This window comes from Neovison vison, chromosome X, assembly GCF_020171115.1.
Source record: "Neovison vison isolate M4711 chromosome X, ASM_NN_V1, whole genome shotgun sequence".
Taxonomy (NCBI): domain Eukaryota; kingdom Metazoa; phylum Chordata; class Mammalia; order Carnivora; family Mustelidae; genus Neogale; species Neogale vison.
Genome location: NC_058105.1, coordinates 76327099 through 76345436, shown reverse-complemented (window position 1 = coordinate 76345436; position 18338 = coordinate 76327099). Strand labels below are relative to the sequence as shown.

At 43.1% G+C, this 18338-nt stretch overlaps 1 protein-coding gene across 1 annotated transcript in view; it reads left to right on the top strand.

The window, feature by feature from the left end:
- The first annotated feature begins 317 nt into the window (after nt 1–317).
- The window catches only part of MSN (moesin), an 81015-nt gene continuing 62994 nt past the window's right edge, over nt 318–18338 (top strand). Inside the window, exon 1 of the mRNA XM_044236060.1 lies at nt 318–562. Within this exon, the coding sequence (XP_044091995.1) occupies nt 551–562 (12 nt within the window). The 5' untranslated portion in view covers nt 318–550. The remainder of the gene's footprint in view (nt 563–18338) is intronic.

The window sequence follows — 18338 nt, the reverse complement described above, 5'->3', positions numbered from 1 at the left end:
GTGAGCTCCTCATTTATGGAAACTTGCAGTCAGGGGCTGTAAGCTTCTGCCAGGGTGCCGCCCAGGGTCGGGCCTTGCTTGGGGGTGGGGCCGGGCCGCCTGGATTTGAAAGGGTGGGGGCTGCGAAAGGCGTTGGAGAAAGAGTAGGCCTGTGCATGTGTGTGTGTGTGTGCGCGCGCGCGCGCGTGTGTGGGGGAGTCCCCCTAAGAGTGCCCAGGCCCAGCCTGACCCCCAAGTGGCTGGTGTGGCGGGGCTGGGCTGGGCGGGGCGAGGCCAGCGGCCGGCAAGAAGGCGGGCTCGAGGGCGGGGAGCAGCGCGGAAGCCCAGCCACATAAAGAAACGGGCGACGCGACAGGGGCGGCTCTTTCCTGGGTGGGGTTTCTGAAGTCGTGGCCCGTTAGCAGGAAGCCGAACAGTTGCCCCAGCGCTGGAGAGGGACCCAATCTGAGCCTCCAGCCCTCAGAGTCTGTGCTGTCTGTACTGTGTTCTCAGCGCTGCCAGACAGCTCCTAGCCGAACTTTATATCAACTCTGCCACTTTTGCAGTCACCATGCCTAAGACGGTGAGTACAGGGGATATGCGCTGCCGCCCTAGGGGCTCTAGCAGACTCTAGTAGCCCCCATCTGATGGTTATGGGCTTGGCCAGCCATCCGCCCACTCAGAACGCCGCGCCGTCAGCTGAGGCCTGGGTTGGGGAGGAGCGAGAATGGAGTCCTTGTCTGGTGAGCCCTCTTGTGTGAGTGGGTACCAGGCTAGAAGTGGACAGGGCGGGACCGGCCTCTTTCTCAGATTCCAGTTTCCGGCGGCATGTGGGATGAGGCAGTAGGGAAGGTTCCTTGGGGACCCCGAAGTCTCCTCTTGCTCCTGATGGTCTGCGGGGGCAGGGGAGGGAAACACTTCCTCCAGTTCAGGAATTGGCGCCTTTCTGGGGACAAGGCTGCTTAGGTCCAGGAGAGGCCATGGGAAAGGTGTAGGAAGTGCAGTGGGCTGATTCAGCACCCTCTTTCACCTTTCTCATAGTCTCCCCTGGAGACTCCATATGTTTTCGACTATTAGAGGAGAAGGAGTTGGTGGAGGAGAAAGTTGTGGAGGGACTCAATAGATGCTGTTTGCTTCCATCCAGGATCACTAATACTTCACTTGGAGCAGGAGGTCTACTTTACTTCCTAGTGTGGAAGACTGGTTTCTTCCTCTCTCTACCGACAGATTCTTGCCCTTCCCATTGCTTAATAGTTCTCTGTCTCCTTCTGTCCCATCCAGATTGTTCTGTGAGGTGTGGATTCTCCCCCGTAGGGCCACACCTTTCTAGAATGGTGGTAGCTTCTACGATTTGATCTCCACCCTGCTGGCTGTTATGAGAAGAGCAGAAGCCTCCTGGGAGTGGGGCCTAGGGAGGCCGGATGCCCAGAAGGGAGGGGCATGGGAGGGGTGTGCCTGAATAATGAGTCCTACTTGCTTTTGTGCAAGTCATACCAAGAGGTTTCTGGAGCCCTTCTCTTGTTCAGGAAGGCCTAGTGACCACCCTGGCTTGCGTCCCTAAGGCCAAGAAGCTTGTGCTTCCCGATCCCTCTCCCTAGAGGATTGTCTGAGCCTTGTAGTGCTGAGATAGTGACTAGTAGCCCTGAGAAGGTCCGGGGGTCCCTGGAGGAGAGAAGTGGGGGGCTGGTTCGTTGGGTGTATGCTGATTTTGGTTGCCACGTTGCTATAGTCCAGCCTTTCTGCCAAGTCATTCTTGTCTTTTCAAAACCCTGTCTATTAGAAACACCACGTTTTCAACAAGCATGTGCTTCTACATTCTCTCTTTTTAAAATTGCTCATGGTTTTATGACATGGAGTTTTTCCGCCTCCCCCAATACACATAAAGTGACAGAGAATGGTTTTGAAAAGAGAGAGGGAAAAAAAAAGCTCACTGTTTCTGTCAACACAGAAGATTATAAAGATCCTTACAGGAGACTCTTCTTCAGTTTATCTCTCTGTGGGTGGTTTTACCTAAATAGATGGGTGGATCTCTGAGAACAGACTTTGCCCCACAATCTCTCTTCACTACTGGCATCTTTCATCCTCAATTCTAAAATATCCCACCTTTAAGTACAACTTGATGGGCCTGGAAATTGTCTTAAAGTTGCCTTAACCATCCCATCTCAGTCAGAAGTGGTGAAGAAGATAGCCTGGTGATCCTTTTCCTGGGCTTGGAAAGAGGCTGGAGAATGAGCTGTTTGAGGTCAGGCCTAGGGTACTGAAGGTACCTGAATACTGAAGGTATTTTTATGCAGATTGTCTGAAACTTGAATCAAATTGGAAGGAGAGGGCTGAATTTTGATAGTCTGAAAGCTTTGGAGAATTTTCCATGCTGTTCAGTTCAAGGAATAGTCAACTTTTAGGAGAAACAATTATATCATGCCTATTAAGACCATAGAATCTTGACCTGAAAAGGACCTCTGAGACTCTCTAGTGCAACTTTCTTCCTCCCCCCACTCCACTATTTCTCTTTTAAGTAATGAGGATATTGGGCTTACAGAAAAGAACCTAAGAGTACACGGTGACATAACCAAGACTGGGGCCCAGACTCTTTGATGCTTATCTCAAGGACCCTTCTTTCTGCCTCAGTGACAAGGTTCTTTTTTTAAATATTTTTTAAAGTTTTTTATTTTGTTCATTTGGCAGAGAGAGAGAGAGAGAGAGAGATCACAAGTAGGTGGAGAGGCAGGCAGAGGGGGAGGGGGAAGCAGGCCCTCCGCTGAACAGAAAGCCCAATGCAGGGCTCCATCCCCTGAGATCACGACCGGAGCTGAAGGCAGAGGCTTAACCCACTGAGCCACCCAGGCGCCCTGTGACTAGGTTCTTGAAGTTGAGTCCTCTCTCCTGCCCAAAGCAAACTGCCCCTGTTCTTAGGACTTCCTGGTCCTCAGATAAAAAGAGGTAGATAATTCAGACATAGTGACGTTGGCATTTGGTGGTCTCCTGTTGAGAGTTGGGGGTTTCACAAGGTGCCTCCTGTTACTTTTCTCGTTCCTCATGCCAATGCTGAGGCATCCAGGAGCATATACTAGTTCACTGCATGCCAGCTAGTAACTTTAATGGAGGAAGAAAATCCCCTGTTTGCCGCTCCTCCTTCACTAGTTAGGCTATTAGGCTATTTCTGGATTATGACAGATAGGGAAGGGTAGTGGAAAAATCAAATCCGTTCATTCATATGAACTATGTCTATAGTCTGTCCAGAGTTGGTTTCACTTTTACAGCCAATTGTCTCCCTTAGTCAACCCAACCTCTGTTAAATCTGTTAAAACATGCTTCTCTGTACCCTCTCCCTGCCAATTCTTGGATTCTGCTTCTAGTTGCCAGTTTCCTAAGTCTGCCGGAATGAAGAAGCTTATTAACTGATATCTACACTTTCTGCTAAGACAGTTGTTAAAAAAACAAAAAGCAAAAAACAAAAAATAACTTTTCCCTTCTCTGCCCTCTTTAAATTTTTTTAGGTCACAAAGTCTTTGGGAGTTTTTGATGTCCCAGAAAGAGATTGTTTTGAATTTTCAAGGTTTTCTTGAGTTTTTGGTTTGTTAGAGTTGAAAAGGCTCTTCACAACTGTCAAGTCTAACCCTTCTAATTTATAGAGGGGGGAAAATGAGGCCCACAGATAAGGAGGGCCTGACCTAGTATAGCATGTCAGTAGCAAAGCCAGAACTTGAATTTAAGTCTTAGAGTATCAGTTTGGTAACATCTTTTCAATTTGCTGAATTTTTAACCCTAGCTCAGCAGGTCAGGGGGAAGGTTCTCAAATGATTGTTGATAGGACCATCCATGTGAGCAGATGTAGCATCCACCTCCTTAAAGTATTTGAAGGCTTCTGGATCTGCATTCAGCTAAACTTTAACAGGGACTGTGTGGACTGTTTATTCTCCTGCCATTCCTAGCATTGCTTGAGCCACTCGAGTGGCACTGAAATGGTACTTTGTGAATAGAAGGCAGAATCTCAGTCTTTTAACTCTTGAACCAACCATGCCTACAGACTTCAGGGTGGGGCAAAGGATTAGGAATGGAGGTTATGAGAGAGGGCAGCTCTGGATCCTGCATCTCTCCACCTCTGTTTGTCCAGTTCATTCAGCCCTTTGTGGAAGAATGGATGATAGAGCAGGAACCATCTTGGGGATTTTCTTTAGGCTGTTGCTTGAATAGCCCTTTGGGCAGAGAGGTGCTGGTGGGGTAGGAGGACACTTGAAGGTATCAACTAATCTGTACTTAGTTTTTTAGAGGGGAAAGTTTCTCTGTGAGTGGATGACAGAGGCAGTACTGACCACTACTCTGCTAGCTCTCCATTATTATCTAGCTGCCTATAACGATAGCTTTGTTTTAGTGGAGTTATTTTTATTTTTTTCTCTTCCCCCTCTTAGGAGAGTACTTTCCTGGATGGTGAAGTGATATTTAGAGGTCATCCATCTGGTCTATCTCGCTGACTCTAAATCCAGTTCTATAGATGACAGCTACACTTATTCTGAACTCTGTTCTGCTAGTGTTGCTTGGCAACAGTCTATGTAGGTTCCTCTGTATCTTCTTGGGAGTCCCCCTCATTGGAATTTCCAGACTCATGGTCCCCAGAGAGGAGAATATTTGGCTACCACCACAATCAGGGTTGGGCCTTTAATGGCTAGAGTTGATGAAAATTGGCATTATTACAGGTTGGGAACAGTGTGTTTCTGATTTTTCAAAGATAGAACTGAGTTTATTGTGTACATCTTTCCCAACTCACAGTATTCTTTCTGCTACCACTCTTTCTGCCCCACTCTTCTGCCTCCTCCCCAAAAAGAGTACAAAGATGGTCTCCTTAGGGCCAGTCTAGTGGTCAAGAGGAGAGGTGGTCTTGTCGTGATTGGCTGGCTTTGCTATTCATCCCTCCAATTTCATGCTTGATAGAGCTGAAAAAACTTTTCAATTTTAGGTTTGGATTTGTGGTATAGGAACAGTCACTTGAAGGGTAGTTCAGGACTCCATTGATTTGGAAATTGGCAAATAACACTGACCTGGGAATTTTTCTTCTTCTCTTTCCATGTAGGAAGAACATCTTCCCTGTCCTCAATAAAGTGATCCAAATGAAGTAAATATTTAGACAGATCCTTTCTTTAGGCTCTCAGTCTCTCCAAATTTGTCATGAAGGAATTGTAAAAGTAATAAGGACACTTAGGGACTTTTCCGGTACTGATATCCTTGAGAGCCTTGATGATACAATTTCAAGCCTCCATTTCTATGTTTTTTCCTTCAGACATTTTTTTTCCTCAAAATTTGAGTGCCTTCTATACCAGGCAGTGTGCTAGGCTTTGCTGGGAATACACACTTCATCAGCACTTGCTAGAATGTACCTTCTTTTTCCCCCTACACCTCTGGAGTACTGTTTTTTTTTTAAGATTTTATTTATTTATTTGACAGAGCTCAAGCAGGGGGAGCAGCAGAGGGAGAGGGAGAAGCAAGCTCCCCGCTGAGCAGGATGCTCATTGTGGTTCTCGATCTCAGGACCTGAGCTGAAAGCAGAGGCCCAACCATCTGAGCCACCCAGGTGCCCCTGGAGTACTGTTTTTGCCTGGGTGTTGACTTCAGAATGGAGTTTCTAGCTTGGGAGTTGGTTTGTTTTGTTAGTAGCTCTAACAGAAACACTGGCATGATCCATAGAGCAAATGACCTGGCCTTAAACATTTAGTTCTACCTTTATGTTTTAGATGGGGTCAGCAAAAGTCAGAAAAGGGAAGTGATATGAGTAAATGGTAATAAGGTTGGTACTAAAACCCAAGTTGGCTGGCCCCCAGTGTACGGGAGGAATTTTTTTTAAAGACTCATTTATTTTAGAGAGAACATGACCCGTGCTGAAATCAAGTGTCAGATGCCCACATGACTGAGCCACCTAGGTGCCCCTAGGGAAGGAACTTTTAAGTTCCTGCCTTCTAAGTCGCACTTGGTGCAGGGTGCTCAGTGTTTCCTACCTCTTTGCTGGGGGTGACTTGACCGTAGTGTTGTTATGGTAATGGGAAGAGCCAATTCTTTCTGAGTGTGTAGAGCTGACCTCAGAGGTTATATGAAGATAGCTCAGGCTCTGACAGTGCCTTTGGGACTGTTTGTAACACTTACCAGGAAGGTAAATGTTTTTTTTTTTTTTGCTTTGTTTGCAATGAGTGGTAGAAAATAGATGTATGTGTTGAAGGGAAGAAGAGAAGAGACTAGCCACATTTTCTTGCTTGAGACTGGGCCTCAGTTCTCCTTAAAGTCTTTATGGATAGGGGTTATTTCTTTTGTGTATTCATAGCTAGAGGAGTCGGTCATCTTGTCCAGGATCACATGAAGTTGAAAAGAAGAATTTGGGTTTTCCAGTTACTAAGTTAGTGGTCTCTCACTAACTTGCCTATCTTGGAAGAATGACTATTCACCAAGGTGACACAGACTTCCAGAGAATTGGTTCTGTGGTGATTAAATTAACAAGATGGCTGCAGTAGAGTTCCTCTAAATAGCTTCTGCTGTAGCAGGTTTCAGTCAGTGGGTGACTCAGTTTTTCTGGGGCCCCAGGATGACTGTTTTCTCTTCCTGCTCACTCCTCACCCACATTATTGCTTTCTCTTTGCCTTCTTAAATTTTGAGTTCTGACATCTCTGTATCTGACTCAATGCTCCAGCTTGACCTGTTCCATGAATTAGGAGAACATTATGGTACTTTGGTCGAAGTAGTTGCTGCTGTAGCAGATATTTGAATTCAGACTGGAGTCTCCTGGCCTCAGCCCCTCACTACTCACCTCTAGGTGTTGTAGGCCAAGCCTAAGGTAGGTAGAGAGCTAAAAAAATCCTTTTCATGACTTCATAGAAAGGTAGCATAGAGTAGTGGGGAAAACACAGCTTCTGGAATCAGACTACTTAGACTCAAATCCGAGCTCTGTGACCAATTAGTTGTGCAGCCTTGGCCAATTTACTTACCTTGTGTGCCTCATTTTCCTCAGCTGTAAAGTGAAGATAATAGTAGTTCCTATTTCATAGGGTTGTTCTGAGGCTTAAATGAGGCAATTTTTGTGAAGTGCTTAAAGCTGTGCCTAGCATCTACTAAGTTAGATGCAAATGTTTGTTATGATTACTTATGGAACTGAACTATTATATGCCCAACCTTGTGCCAGGTATAAGAAGGGTAAGAAAGAAAGCAGGCAGTTGTATTCTCACCATTTATTGAGTGTTTACTAGGTATTATTTACTATGAGAGAAACAAATAAATGAATGGAGCTGCCTTCATAGATCTCCTATTTAATTGGAGATTTAGGGCTAACTCACTTAAAAACATTTTGACAAAAATAAATTTTACATGGCATTTTCTGTAGATTTTGAGAAGAAGGGGGTTTAAACAGGGCTTTGAAGGAAGTGTATACTTGGGAGCAGTGACTGTTCTGAGTGGGAGAGGACGTGGTTTTGGCACATGGACGTAAATCCTAGTCCAGTGCTCTCTTGAAAGTAATTTTGGGGGATTCTGGGTGGCTCATTTGGTTAGGTATATGTCTTCAGCTCAGGTCATGATCCCAGGGTCCTGGGATCAAGCCCTGAATTGTGCTCCCTGATCAGTGGGGTGTCTGCTTCTCTCTCTCTCTCCCCCAGCTCATGCTTACACTCTCTCTCAAATAAATAAATCAAATCTTAAAAAAAAGAAAGTGATTTTATCTGAAATGAAGGAATCACTGAGGTGTTTCAAGGACAGTGACAGAGTACATGTAAGCATAGACCAAGTTAGTCTTTGTAAGGTCAGTTAGAGCCAATAGTTCTGAAGGAGTTTGTTGGGGAAGACTTCACCTTGGGTTTTCTAGAATTGGGTGAATTAACTGAAATAAATATTATTGTCTTTGTTGCCCATGTAGATATTTTGTGTGGCAGAGTATCAATCAGGGCCTAATGACTAATCTGAGATATGGAATTGTAGGACGGGGGTCAAGGTAATAGTGTCATCTATTTAAGTGTCATCAGTTAAGTTGTACAAACCTTTGTGATCTTTGAGGGTGTTTTAAAAAATGTTTTATTTATTTATTTATTTTAGAGTAGGGGAGGCATAAGTAGGGGGAGAGGCCAAGGGAGAAAGAGAGAATCTCAAGCAGATTCTTCACTGAGACTGGAGCCCACTGGGGAGCTCAATCTCATGATCCTGAGATCATGACCTGAGCTGAAATCAAGAGTTAGACACTTAACAGACTGAGCAACCCAGACATCCCACTATCTTCAAGGGTTATAAGTGAGCAAAACTCCTCTTCAAACATCCTTGCAGATATACCTGGGAGATTAATAACTCAGAAATTCCTATGCCGAGAACAAAAGTCACTTAACCTCTTTGCCTTTGAGGCATCCATTCATCCGTTGAAGGGTGCCTTTGAAATTTTCTTTTCTCTAACATGAGACTGTCAATAATAACAAAAATACGCAACCAGAGTAGATCAGAGGCCTCTTCCTCAGGTTTCTTAATCCTCTTGGCACCTGGACCATGGTGGATCTGGAATATGCTTAGTGAAAACATCTGGCATTTTGCTTCAGAGTTATGCTATACCTCTCTCTCTGTTGGTACTTGAAAAGCTGCTCCAGAAGAGCCTGAGGGTGGGCCTGGGGAAAACCTCTTTTGGTTATCTTTCTCTTTGCCATAGCCTGGGCATTTTCCTAAGGTTGGGAGTTTGCCTCCTGGCCTTAGGCCAGTTGCCAGAGGAAACCAATGACTAAACGCTTCCTCCCTGTGACGTCAGCTTTTGGAACCTTTCCTGATGATTCCTTACCAGTCAAGTATGCCTTATTTGGTATTTTTTCCCCCCTCAAATGCCCTTTACCACCTCTACTAGTCCCCCGTTCTTTTTTGCTTCAGAGAATGCCTTTCTCAAGTTTATGTAGTGCCACCTGCAAACTTTTTTTTTTTGCCTTAGCATAGGGCTTTGCTTAGAGTGAGTGGTTGAGGCTCTTTGATGGAGGAGGGGGAGAGGTGGGAGAGAAGAGAGAAAGCTGGGAGACCTCTGGAATAACTGTGATTTCTGCCTTCATTTCTTTCTTTCTTTCTTTCTTTCTTTTTAATCTCTGCAAGCTCTTTTGACCCAGTCTGGTCACCTCTGTCTAGCTTCTTATTTTGATCTCTGACAGCCTAGGTAGTCCTGCTTAACCTAAAAAGGCTCAGAGTGTTGGGGTAGGGCGGGGTCATCCTGGCCCCTTCAGCATCTTAAACTATTCCTTTGGAGTAGGTGAAGCCTTCCAGTTAATCAATTCTTTGTGTGCCCTTTGTATGCATAAGCTTCTGACTTGGCTCTCCTGAGTGGAATGGGTCTGATGTCCCTCTGCCTCCCATCCTCAGTTCTGAGTTTTCTAGCCCTAGGTTAAAAGAGCTGAACTTTCTGACATTTAAAGCTTGACATACTTGTCTGGGTGGTTTTTTCCTTAATGCTTTTTAATAGAAATGGTGCAATGAAAAAAATAGTATACTTAAAAAGGATATCTGCTTCTTAGTCTCTGCCTTTGTGACCTTGAGCAAGTCATTTCTGTGGGCTATAGTCTTAATATCTGTTTAAAGAGAACATTGGTTTTTCCTGAAATTCTTACTATTTGTGCTCAATCTTTAAGAAGATAGTAAGACTTCTTGGAAAGAGCATAACAAAAGAGAGAGCAGTGACTATTTGGAGAAGATGTCCTTTCTTTACAATGACACTGGGAACATTATTTTTGCCCCCAACTATCCATGCGTAAGTAACCCTCTTTATTTCAGTGAGCTCCGCTTATACTAGGTTTTTGATCCACCTACCCCAGAACTCACTGTGGGCATGCTGGCTTGGAGAGACAACTGTTGGCTAAGTGCCTTGGGTGGGGCCTTGGAGCCCAGCCTGCAAACCACAATTGCTGGCTATTTTAGGTCGTTGGTGAATCCAAGAAGAATAGAAGACCCTGGAATTGGTCATTGTTCCACCAGGGAAGGGGGAGGTGAAGAAACAAACCAAAACTGAATGCAAATGAGATTTGACTTCCTTTACTCCCTTCCTCCACAACATCCCTCTTCTTAGGGCTATGAAGTTGCTTTTGGCCAAGTCTTAAATTAAGACCTTAAAAGGAAGGTCCCCTTCCTTTTCCTCTCTCTGAGTCACTGATATCTATATTGCCCTTGCATGGGGAGAGCTAGGTGATGTGGGCTTGGGAGGAATTTTTTTTAATTTTTTAATTTTTTGGGGGGAGGAATTTTTAAGGGAGATTGCCACATGCCTGGTGTTGAGCCTTCAATTGGTCCTGTATTTTGCGAATATGGTTTTCTTTGGTGTTAGACCTGTGGATCAAAAGAGAGTATTTTCTGAATTTCCCATCAAGGCCTAATGGGCTGATATGGCATAAGCAAGTTACTAGAAATGATGTGGTCTTGGCTGGATTTGTTTTCACCCATCTTCTTCTTCCTCTTTATTGACATTTTATATAGTTATTATTTATGAATAAAGGATATCAACCACCTAGGAGTTGTCCACAAATTTGATCTTCACTTACCCTGAGTTCCCAGTAGGGAGGTTATAATAGAAGTATTTTGGTGTTTGTCTTCCTTTGGGAACAAGTTCCTAGACAGCTTAACTGAAGAAGACTTAGTTGGGTAGAGCTAAGTAGTGCTTTTGGGTGGAAGATTCTTCCTCAAAATTGGGCTGAAATATCCTCCAGGCTGTGTAGGAGCTTTCTGCTGGGTACAGCCACCTTGCTGTCAGCCTTTCCTTTCTAGAGACCTCTCAGGTGGTAGAGTAGAATGACTGTTCATGAAGGAGAGTAAGCAAGCAAGTGGATGAGTGAGAAGGGGAGAAGGAAAAAGAGGAGTCAAATGGAAGAAGAGTAGTTATTTTTATATTTCCCCTTTTTTAAAAAAATATTTTTTTAAATTTCTTTTCAGTGTTCCAGAATTCATTGTTTATGCACCATACCCACTGTTCCATGCAATACGTGCCCTCCATAATAACCACCACCAGGCTCACCCAAATTCCTACCCCTGCCAAACCCTCAGTTTGTTCCTCAAAGTTGACAGTCTCTCATTTCCCCCTCCCATTTCCCCCAACTCCCTTCTCCTCTCCATCTCCCCATGTCCTCCGTGTTATTCCATATGCTCCACAAGTAAGCAAAACAAAATGATAATTGACTCTCTGTGCTTGACTTATTTCACTCAGCATAATCTTTTCTAGTCCTATCCATGTTGATACAAAAGGTATTCATCTTCTTTGATGGAGGCATAATACTCTGTAGTATATATGGACCATATCTTCTTCATCCATTCGTCCGTTGAAGGGTGTCTTTGTTCTTTCCACAGTTTGGTGACTGTGACCATTGCTCCTATGAACATTGGGTTACAAATGGCCCTTCTTTTCACTACATTTGTTTTGGGGTAAACACCCAGTAGTGCAATTGCAAGGTCATAGGGAAACTCTATTTTTAATTTCTTAAGGAATCTCCACACTGTTTTCCAAAGTGGCTGTACCAACTTGCATTCCCACCAACAGTGTAAGAGGGTTCCCTTTTCTCCACATCCTCTCCAACACATGTTGTTTACTGTCTTGTTAATTTTGGCCATTCTAACTGGTGTAAGGTGGTATCTCAATGTGGTTTTGATTTGAATCTCCCTGATGGCTAGTGATGTTGAACATTTTTTCATGTGTCTGTTAGCCATTATATTTCCCCTTTTTATAAAACACAACATGACATATGACAGAGTTTAGTAAGTGGAGAAATCTTCCATTAAACCCACCATTTAACATAGTAATTATTATTTATTTATATTTCTTGTCATAGCTCATATAATAATTTTCCATTGTGCAGTCATTATATATATTAAAAAGTACTACTACTTTATCTTTACTTAATATATCACTAAAAGCTTAAGTAAATGCTGCTTAGTTTTCGAAAATGAACACTTTCATGGTTTTATAAAATTTCATCCAATGGCTATGCCATAATTTACTATTACTCTTTTGGGAGTCATTTAGATTAGTCCCAACATTTGCCAGTATTTATAACACTGCAGTGAATGTGAGGAAGAGAAAATCTAACCCCCTTAGCATGATATATATATAGAAAGCCATTTGATGCCTGGATCCATCCTAGCTTACTTTCTGGACTTACCTCCCCAGATGTATGCTATATTATGGGCTTGTGGGATCAAGGTTTTCTAAGTAAGCCTTACCTTTTCTATCTTTCAGCTCTAGCATATGTCTTCCCTTTCAGTTTGAAACATCAAGTGTGTCTTCTTCACCTCCCTCCACTCCATGTCACCTCCACTGGAAACTTTCTTTAATACTCCTAGGTAGTTAGTATTTGTTGTACCATCCTCTGTGTGGGGACTGTACTTCCTTTATAAGAACTTCTGTTATGATATTTAACATGTGGTGTTGCAACCATCTAGGCTCTCAGACTTTTTCCTTCAGTAAACTCATGGACTTGAAAGTTTCTAACTACTCTGCCTCAAGAAGGGGATCTTTGTCCAGGTGGAAGTGGTTAGGGATGGACAGGTCTTTGAAGAATGTATAGTCAGTGGCAGACATAGAGAGAGAGAAGCAGCAATAATGTATGCAAGGGATCCAACAGTGTTGAATTAGAACCTAGTAGGACATACAAGACACTAGTAATAGAAAAAATACACCTTGGAGGAGGGAAAGATAATTAACACCTACAGGGCAGAGACGCTCCTTGAGAGTTTTGTTGGCCTTGACCCACCAGTGTGAGCTTCTTAAACATTCCAGATCTCAGTTTCCTATCTGTGATACGGAAAGAGTGATAACACCCTACTTCTTAGGGTTATGGCAAAGATTCAGGCACTAATGCATCTGAAAGTGCTCTGTGAGGTGTGGGGTACAGAGGAGGGAAGGTAGGCTGAGGCTATCCCAGAATTTTTCTGGTTGTCCTCTTAAAGTTCTTTCCTTGTGTGTTCCCTAGTAAGCTTCTGAGCCCAGAAAGACAGATGCTGTGGTTTCCCTGAGCAAGGCCTACAGCTTTGTACTTTAGTAGAAGGTATGCAGGGAAGTCCCATTCATGTAAGCAGGGTGGCTCCAGCTGGCCCTAGTCAAGAATAGCCCCAAGGGGCTGGAAAGGGAGGTGCCACCTTCTCCCTAGCTCTTTAGCATCAAATGGATGGTACTACAGTAGAAGTTTTCAGCTGGAGGTGGAGGTATTTATAGAAGCTGCAGTGAAGCTGGGTACCTTTCAGGCCTCCTGGCCCCAAACCTGCCATGGATAGAAGGAAGGGTATCTGTGTCTGTCACTGACTATGTATTATTCAAAGGCTTGCCCATCCACCTGTCTTGGGCAAATAGCTCATGGACAACCATTCAAGCCAGATTCAAGGTCTTTGGATGTGTTTTGTTTTCTCCACATACTACTGTGGTTTTTTGCTGCTGTTGTGGCCATTTGAAAACCCTTAAGTAACCCAGGACTTTGTTTTATAGAGGAAACAAATTATATGAACCTATGGAAGATCTATTAATTATAAAATACAACAAGGGGAAGGACTTGCTCAAGGTCCCATAGTCAGGGACAGAATCAGGTCTTAAAGCCAGGGCTCTCAGGAGTGTGTTCCTTCCATTCTATCAGCCTATGCCACTAAGAATGTAAACTTCATGAGAACAGGGAGAGTTTCCCACTACTCATTGTATCCCAGTACCTAGTACAATGCCTGGCATAGAGGAGGTACTCAAAAAATATATGTTGAATAGATACATTAGTAGCTACTATTGTCATAGCTACTATGTGTTTCACAGACTTCTTTGGCTAAGTCTACTAGAAAGCCAAACAACAATTTCAGTGGTGCACTGGAAATTACCCAATATAAACCCAGCTGGGCCCTGGAAGAATGGAGCTGAGTAGTGCCAAGGAATGGGGAGGAGTGATCCCTCTTGTGTACCTTAGAGAACCTGTTTACCTGTGAGCAGTCAGCTAGTTCACAGACAATTCCCATTCACCGTTTTATGTCTTCACAAAATATTGGTAGCATTCACAAGGGAGAATATTCGAATCAAAGTTTTTGGTGGATTCTAATAGCAGCCATGCAAGCATTTCTATATGCCTTTGTGAAGCAACCTACACTTTAGTTCTGGAGTACATATTTGAAACATATTTGAAACATTACCCAATTTTTAAAGATTTTTAATATTTATTCATTTGAGAGAGATACAGAGACAGAGCACAAGCAAGGGGAGAGCCAGACGGGGAGGGAGAGGCAGACTCCATGATGAGCCAGGATCCCAACGTGGGGCTTGATCCCAGGACCTGGAGCTCATGACCTGAGCCTAAGGCAGATGCTTAACTATCTGAGCCACCCAGTTTTTAAATTTGCCCCTACCCAATTTTTAAATTTAATTTTTTTTTGTGTGTGTGCTGCTCACTGTGCTATAGCCAGCAGGCAGGGATGCCTTGTATTATCTAATCCTTAGAGGTATGTGCTCCTGAGATTTAGGGATTGAGTTGACTCCTATGCTCAGGAATGGGCAGGACCAGGCACAGATCAAGGAAGCTAGCAGGGAAGATCTATAGATCATCATTTTGGGGCACTCAACATCTGTGTTCTCCTGTTGCCACTGTTGCCACCACCACTGCCACCACCATTACCTTTGCTGCCTTAGGGCCCAGAATGGCAATTCTTTGCATAATTGGGCATATTTTAATCAAGGTCAGCTAATCAGGGGAGCAATAGAAGGTACTCTTTTTCCTACCCATTCCTGAGAGTAGGGTGTGGCTAGCATTTGGGAGGTTTAGGTTGAAGCCTACTAGATACAGTTGGGTGCTCCAAAATAGGTAAGTTCCTCTGAAGGTCATCTTGTCTTTAAATAATTTCTCCATATGTTCTTAAAGTGCTGAGATAGATACCATAGAGGGTATATTAACAGTCTGTGCTGCTTGGTAGGGCATAGTTAAAAAGACTATTACAATTTATGATTTGGCTTTTTTTATTATGAAACTAAGATATATTTGCTGTGAGAAATGAAATAGTACAAAAAAAGGAGAATTCCTTGTCTTCTGACCTGACTATTCTTTAGAGATAATGACCATTTATCTGAACTTACAGTCCTCTGTAATGTATTTATACACATATGATTTTAAATACATGCATAACACAAATTCATACTGTTCTGCATTTTTTTACTTATTTTGTGGTGGTCATCTTTTCATTTCAAATCATATTTTAATGTCTATATGATGAACTCATTAATAAGCAAGTTATCAAATGGGTGGAACACATAAAATCTACATGAAAGAAAAGGACCCATATTCTTTGTTTAGTGGAAAATGAAGAAGATATTTTATTTACCTGCCAGAGAAAGAAAGGCTTCTTGGAGAAGGCAGGAATTGTGGACCATTCTGTTAGCATGAAGGATAGGATGAGGAAAGTTATTTCCCTTTCCAAGCCCCTCATCTCAAGATTGCTGTGCTTTCATCTGTGTGTAAATAATCTTAGTGGAATGCCTAGCAAGTAGGTAAACCACTTTCCTCTGTTTTATGTGGACCCTTTCTCTTGCATTTTTGCCACTTTGGAGTAGCTTGAGTCCAAACAGTACCTGACTGAGAACCCTGTTTCCTAGAAGACCTCTAGCTGCCTTAGTTGTTTAAGGTTAAGTAAAGAAGCTGTGTGTGTGTGTGTGTGTGTGTGTGTGTGTGTGTGTAGTAGTAGTAGTAGTAGTAGTAGGTAGGGTAGTGGTGGTGGTCACATGCCTTTCCAGTTTTCCCCAGAGAAGAGCATTGAAGTTGGATTAGAATCCTCCCCACCACTCATAGGTATCAGGGATCTTGTTCAGGTTGCAGAAAAGTGGAACTTTGCAGAGTATTCAGTTATAATTAAGCCAGCCGGTTGAAGAGTTGAGGAATATAGTGATTTTTGAATTAAAAAAATATATATACACTATATTTTGAAAACAAATTTAGCCTAGCAGCTGCCCCTGGTCTTAGAAGCTTGCTAGCTTGAAGATATTGATCATGTTGAAAGGAGCCAGACCCAATGAGGACAAGCAGAAATTACCGGATATGCAAGATATCTTCTGCCTACTCATGGCATGCCCCTCCCTTCTCTTGTCTCTTAGTTCCCAGACTTTCATAGTGGATGGAACAGAGTTTCTGCTTGTCCAGCCTTTAATCCTAGAGCCTCTGACACCAGAGGTTAACCTTGATTCAGACAGACCTACAGGCTGCAGCAGGTGCCATCACCTTCTTCTTTAGATAAACAGGAAGCTGCCTGAAGATTCTGAGTGATTGGAACTTTCTGAATCTTATGGGCAAGGAGAGCAAGGCTCTGAGAGAGAACTCCAAAAAGGGAAAGGAGATGACACTTGGGATACTTTATTCTTTGGGCTACTTGGGTCAAAAATATCTTTATGCATTTATTGTAGGCCAAGCTTGCAAGAAGTTCTGTATTTTAGCATATTGGCTGTGTGACCTCAGGGAAGTCCCTTAACCTCCCTGTGCCTCCCATTCTTCATTAGTAAAGTGGAGATGATAATGCTAGCCTCAGAGTTGGTGGGAAACTTGGATAAGATAAAACTGGAAAACCCTCAAATGTTAATTCTGTAGAAAATAAACATACAGGATTCAAGTCCTCAGAGATGCTTAAGTCACGTTTTCTTTTTTTTTCTCTCCCAATTTATTTATTTTCAGAAAAACAGTATTCATTATTTTTTCACCACACCCAGTGCTCCATGCAAGCTGTGCCCTCTATAATACCCGCCACCTGGTACCCCAACCTCCCACCCCCCCGCCACTTCAAACCCCTCAGACTGTTTTTCAGAGTCCATAGTCTCTCATGGTTCACCTCCCCTTCCAATTTACCCAAATTCCCTACTACTCTCTAACGCCCCTTGTCCTCCATGCTATTGGTTATGCTCCACAAATGAGTGAAACCATATGATAATTGACTCTCTCTGCTTGACTGATTTCACTCAGCATAATCTCTTCCAGTCCCGTCCATGTTGCTACAAAAGTTGGATATTCGTCCTTTCTGATGGAGGCATAATACTCCATAGTGTATATGGACCACATCTTCCTTATCCATTCATCCGTGGAAGGGCATCTTGGTTCTTTCCATAGTTTGGCGACTGTGGCCATTGCTGCTATAAACATTGGGGTACAGATGGCCCTTCTTTTCAAGACATCTGTATCTTTGGGGTAAATACCCAGGAGTGCAATTGCAGGGTCGTAGGGAAGCTCTATTTTTAATTTCTTGAGGAATCTCCACACTGTTCTCCAAAGAGGCTGCACCAACTTGCATTCCCACCAACAGTGTAAGAGGGTTCCCCTTTCTCCACATCCTCTCCAACACATGTTGTTTCCTGTTTTGTTAATTTTGGCCATTCTAACTGGTGTAAGGTGATATCTCAATGTGGTTTTAATTTGAAGTCACGTTTTAACAGCCTCTGTTGACAAAGGCAGTAGAGTGCCAGTGGATGAAAGACTTTCACCTCATCAGTAAGAATGGTTATCCTTAAAAGGGTAAGCCTCGGTTACTAGGAAGAGTTCATTCCCGTGAAACAACTCATTTATAAACCATCCAGGACCAGTGATGCATTGCTGTATAATCAGCTCTCAACTAACCATAACAACACTTTTTTTTTAAAATTTATTTTCAGCATAACAGTATTCATTATTTTTGCACTACAGCCAGTGCTCCATGCAATCCATGCCCTCTATAATACCCACCACCTGGTACCCCGACCACCCACCCCTCACCCCTTCAAAACCCTCAGATTGTTTTTCAGAGTCCATAGTCTCTCATGGTTCACCTCCCCTTCCAATTTCTCCCAACTCCCTTCTCCTAACTCCCCTTGTCCTCCATGCTATTTGTTATGCTCCACAAATAAGTGAAACCATATGGTAATGACTCTCTGCTTGGTTTATTTCACTCAGCATAATCTCTTCCAGTTCCGTCCATGTTGCTACTTTCTTCTTCCAGTAACATACACTGGCTTTCCTAAGCCATGTAAGCCCAGGGAATGCAAACTCTCTTTGCTCTTCTTACAGTCCAAACAAGAATAATTAGTTAGGGAAATAAAGTCCAAACAATTTCCCAGACATAAAGTGGTTAGAGTGCTACTGCTGAGTTGTCCATAGGGTATTACACTTTTTTTTTTTAATGCTATTTTTCCACTTTATTCTGGGAAATACTTTTTATTTATTTTTATTTTTTTTAGTAAGCTTATAGTTTGTATTTTCTTAAACTTTTTATTTTTTCAGTGTTCCAAGATTCACTGATTATGCATCATACCCAGTGCTCCATGCAATATGTGCCCTCCTTAATACTTACCACCAGGCTCACCCAAATCCCCACATCCTCCCCTCCAAAACTCTGTTTGTTTCTCAGAGTCCACAGTCTCTCATGGTTCT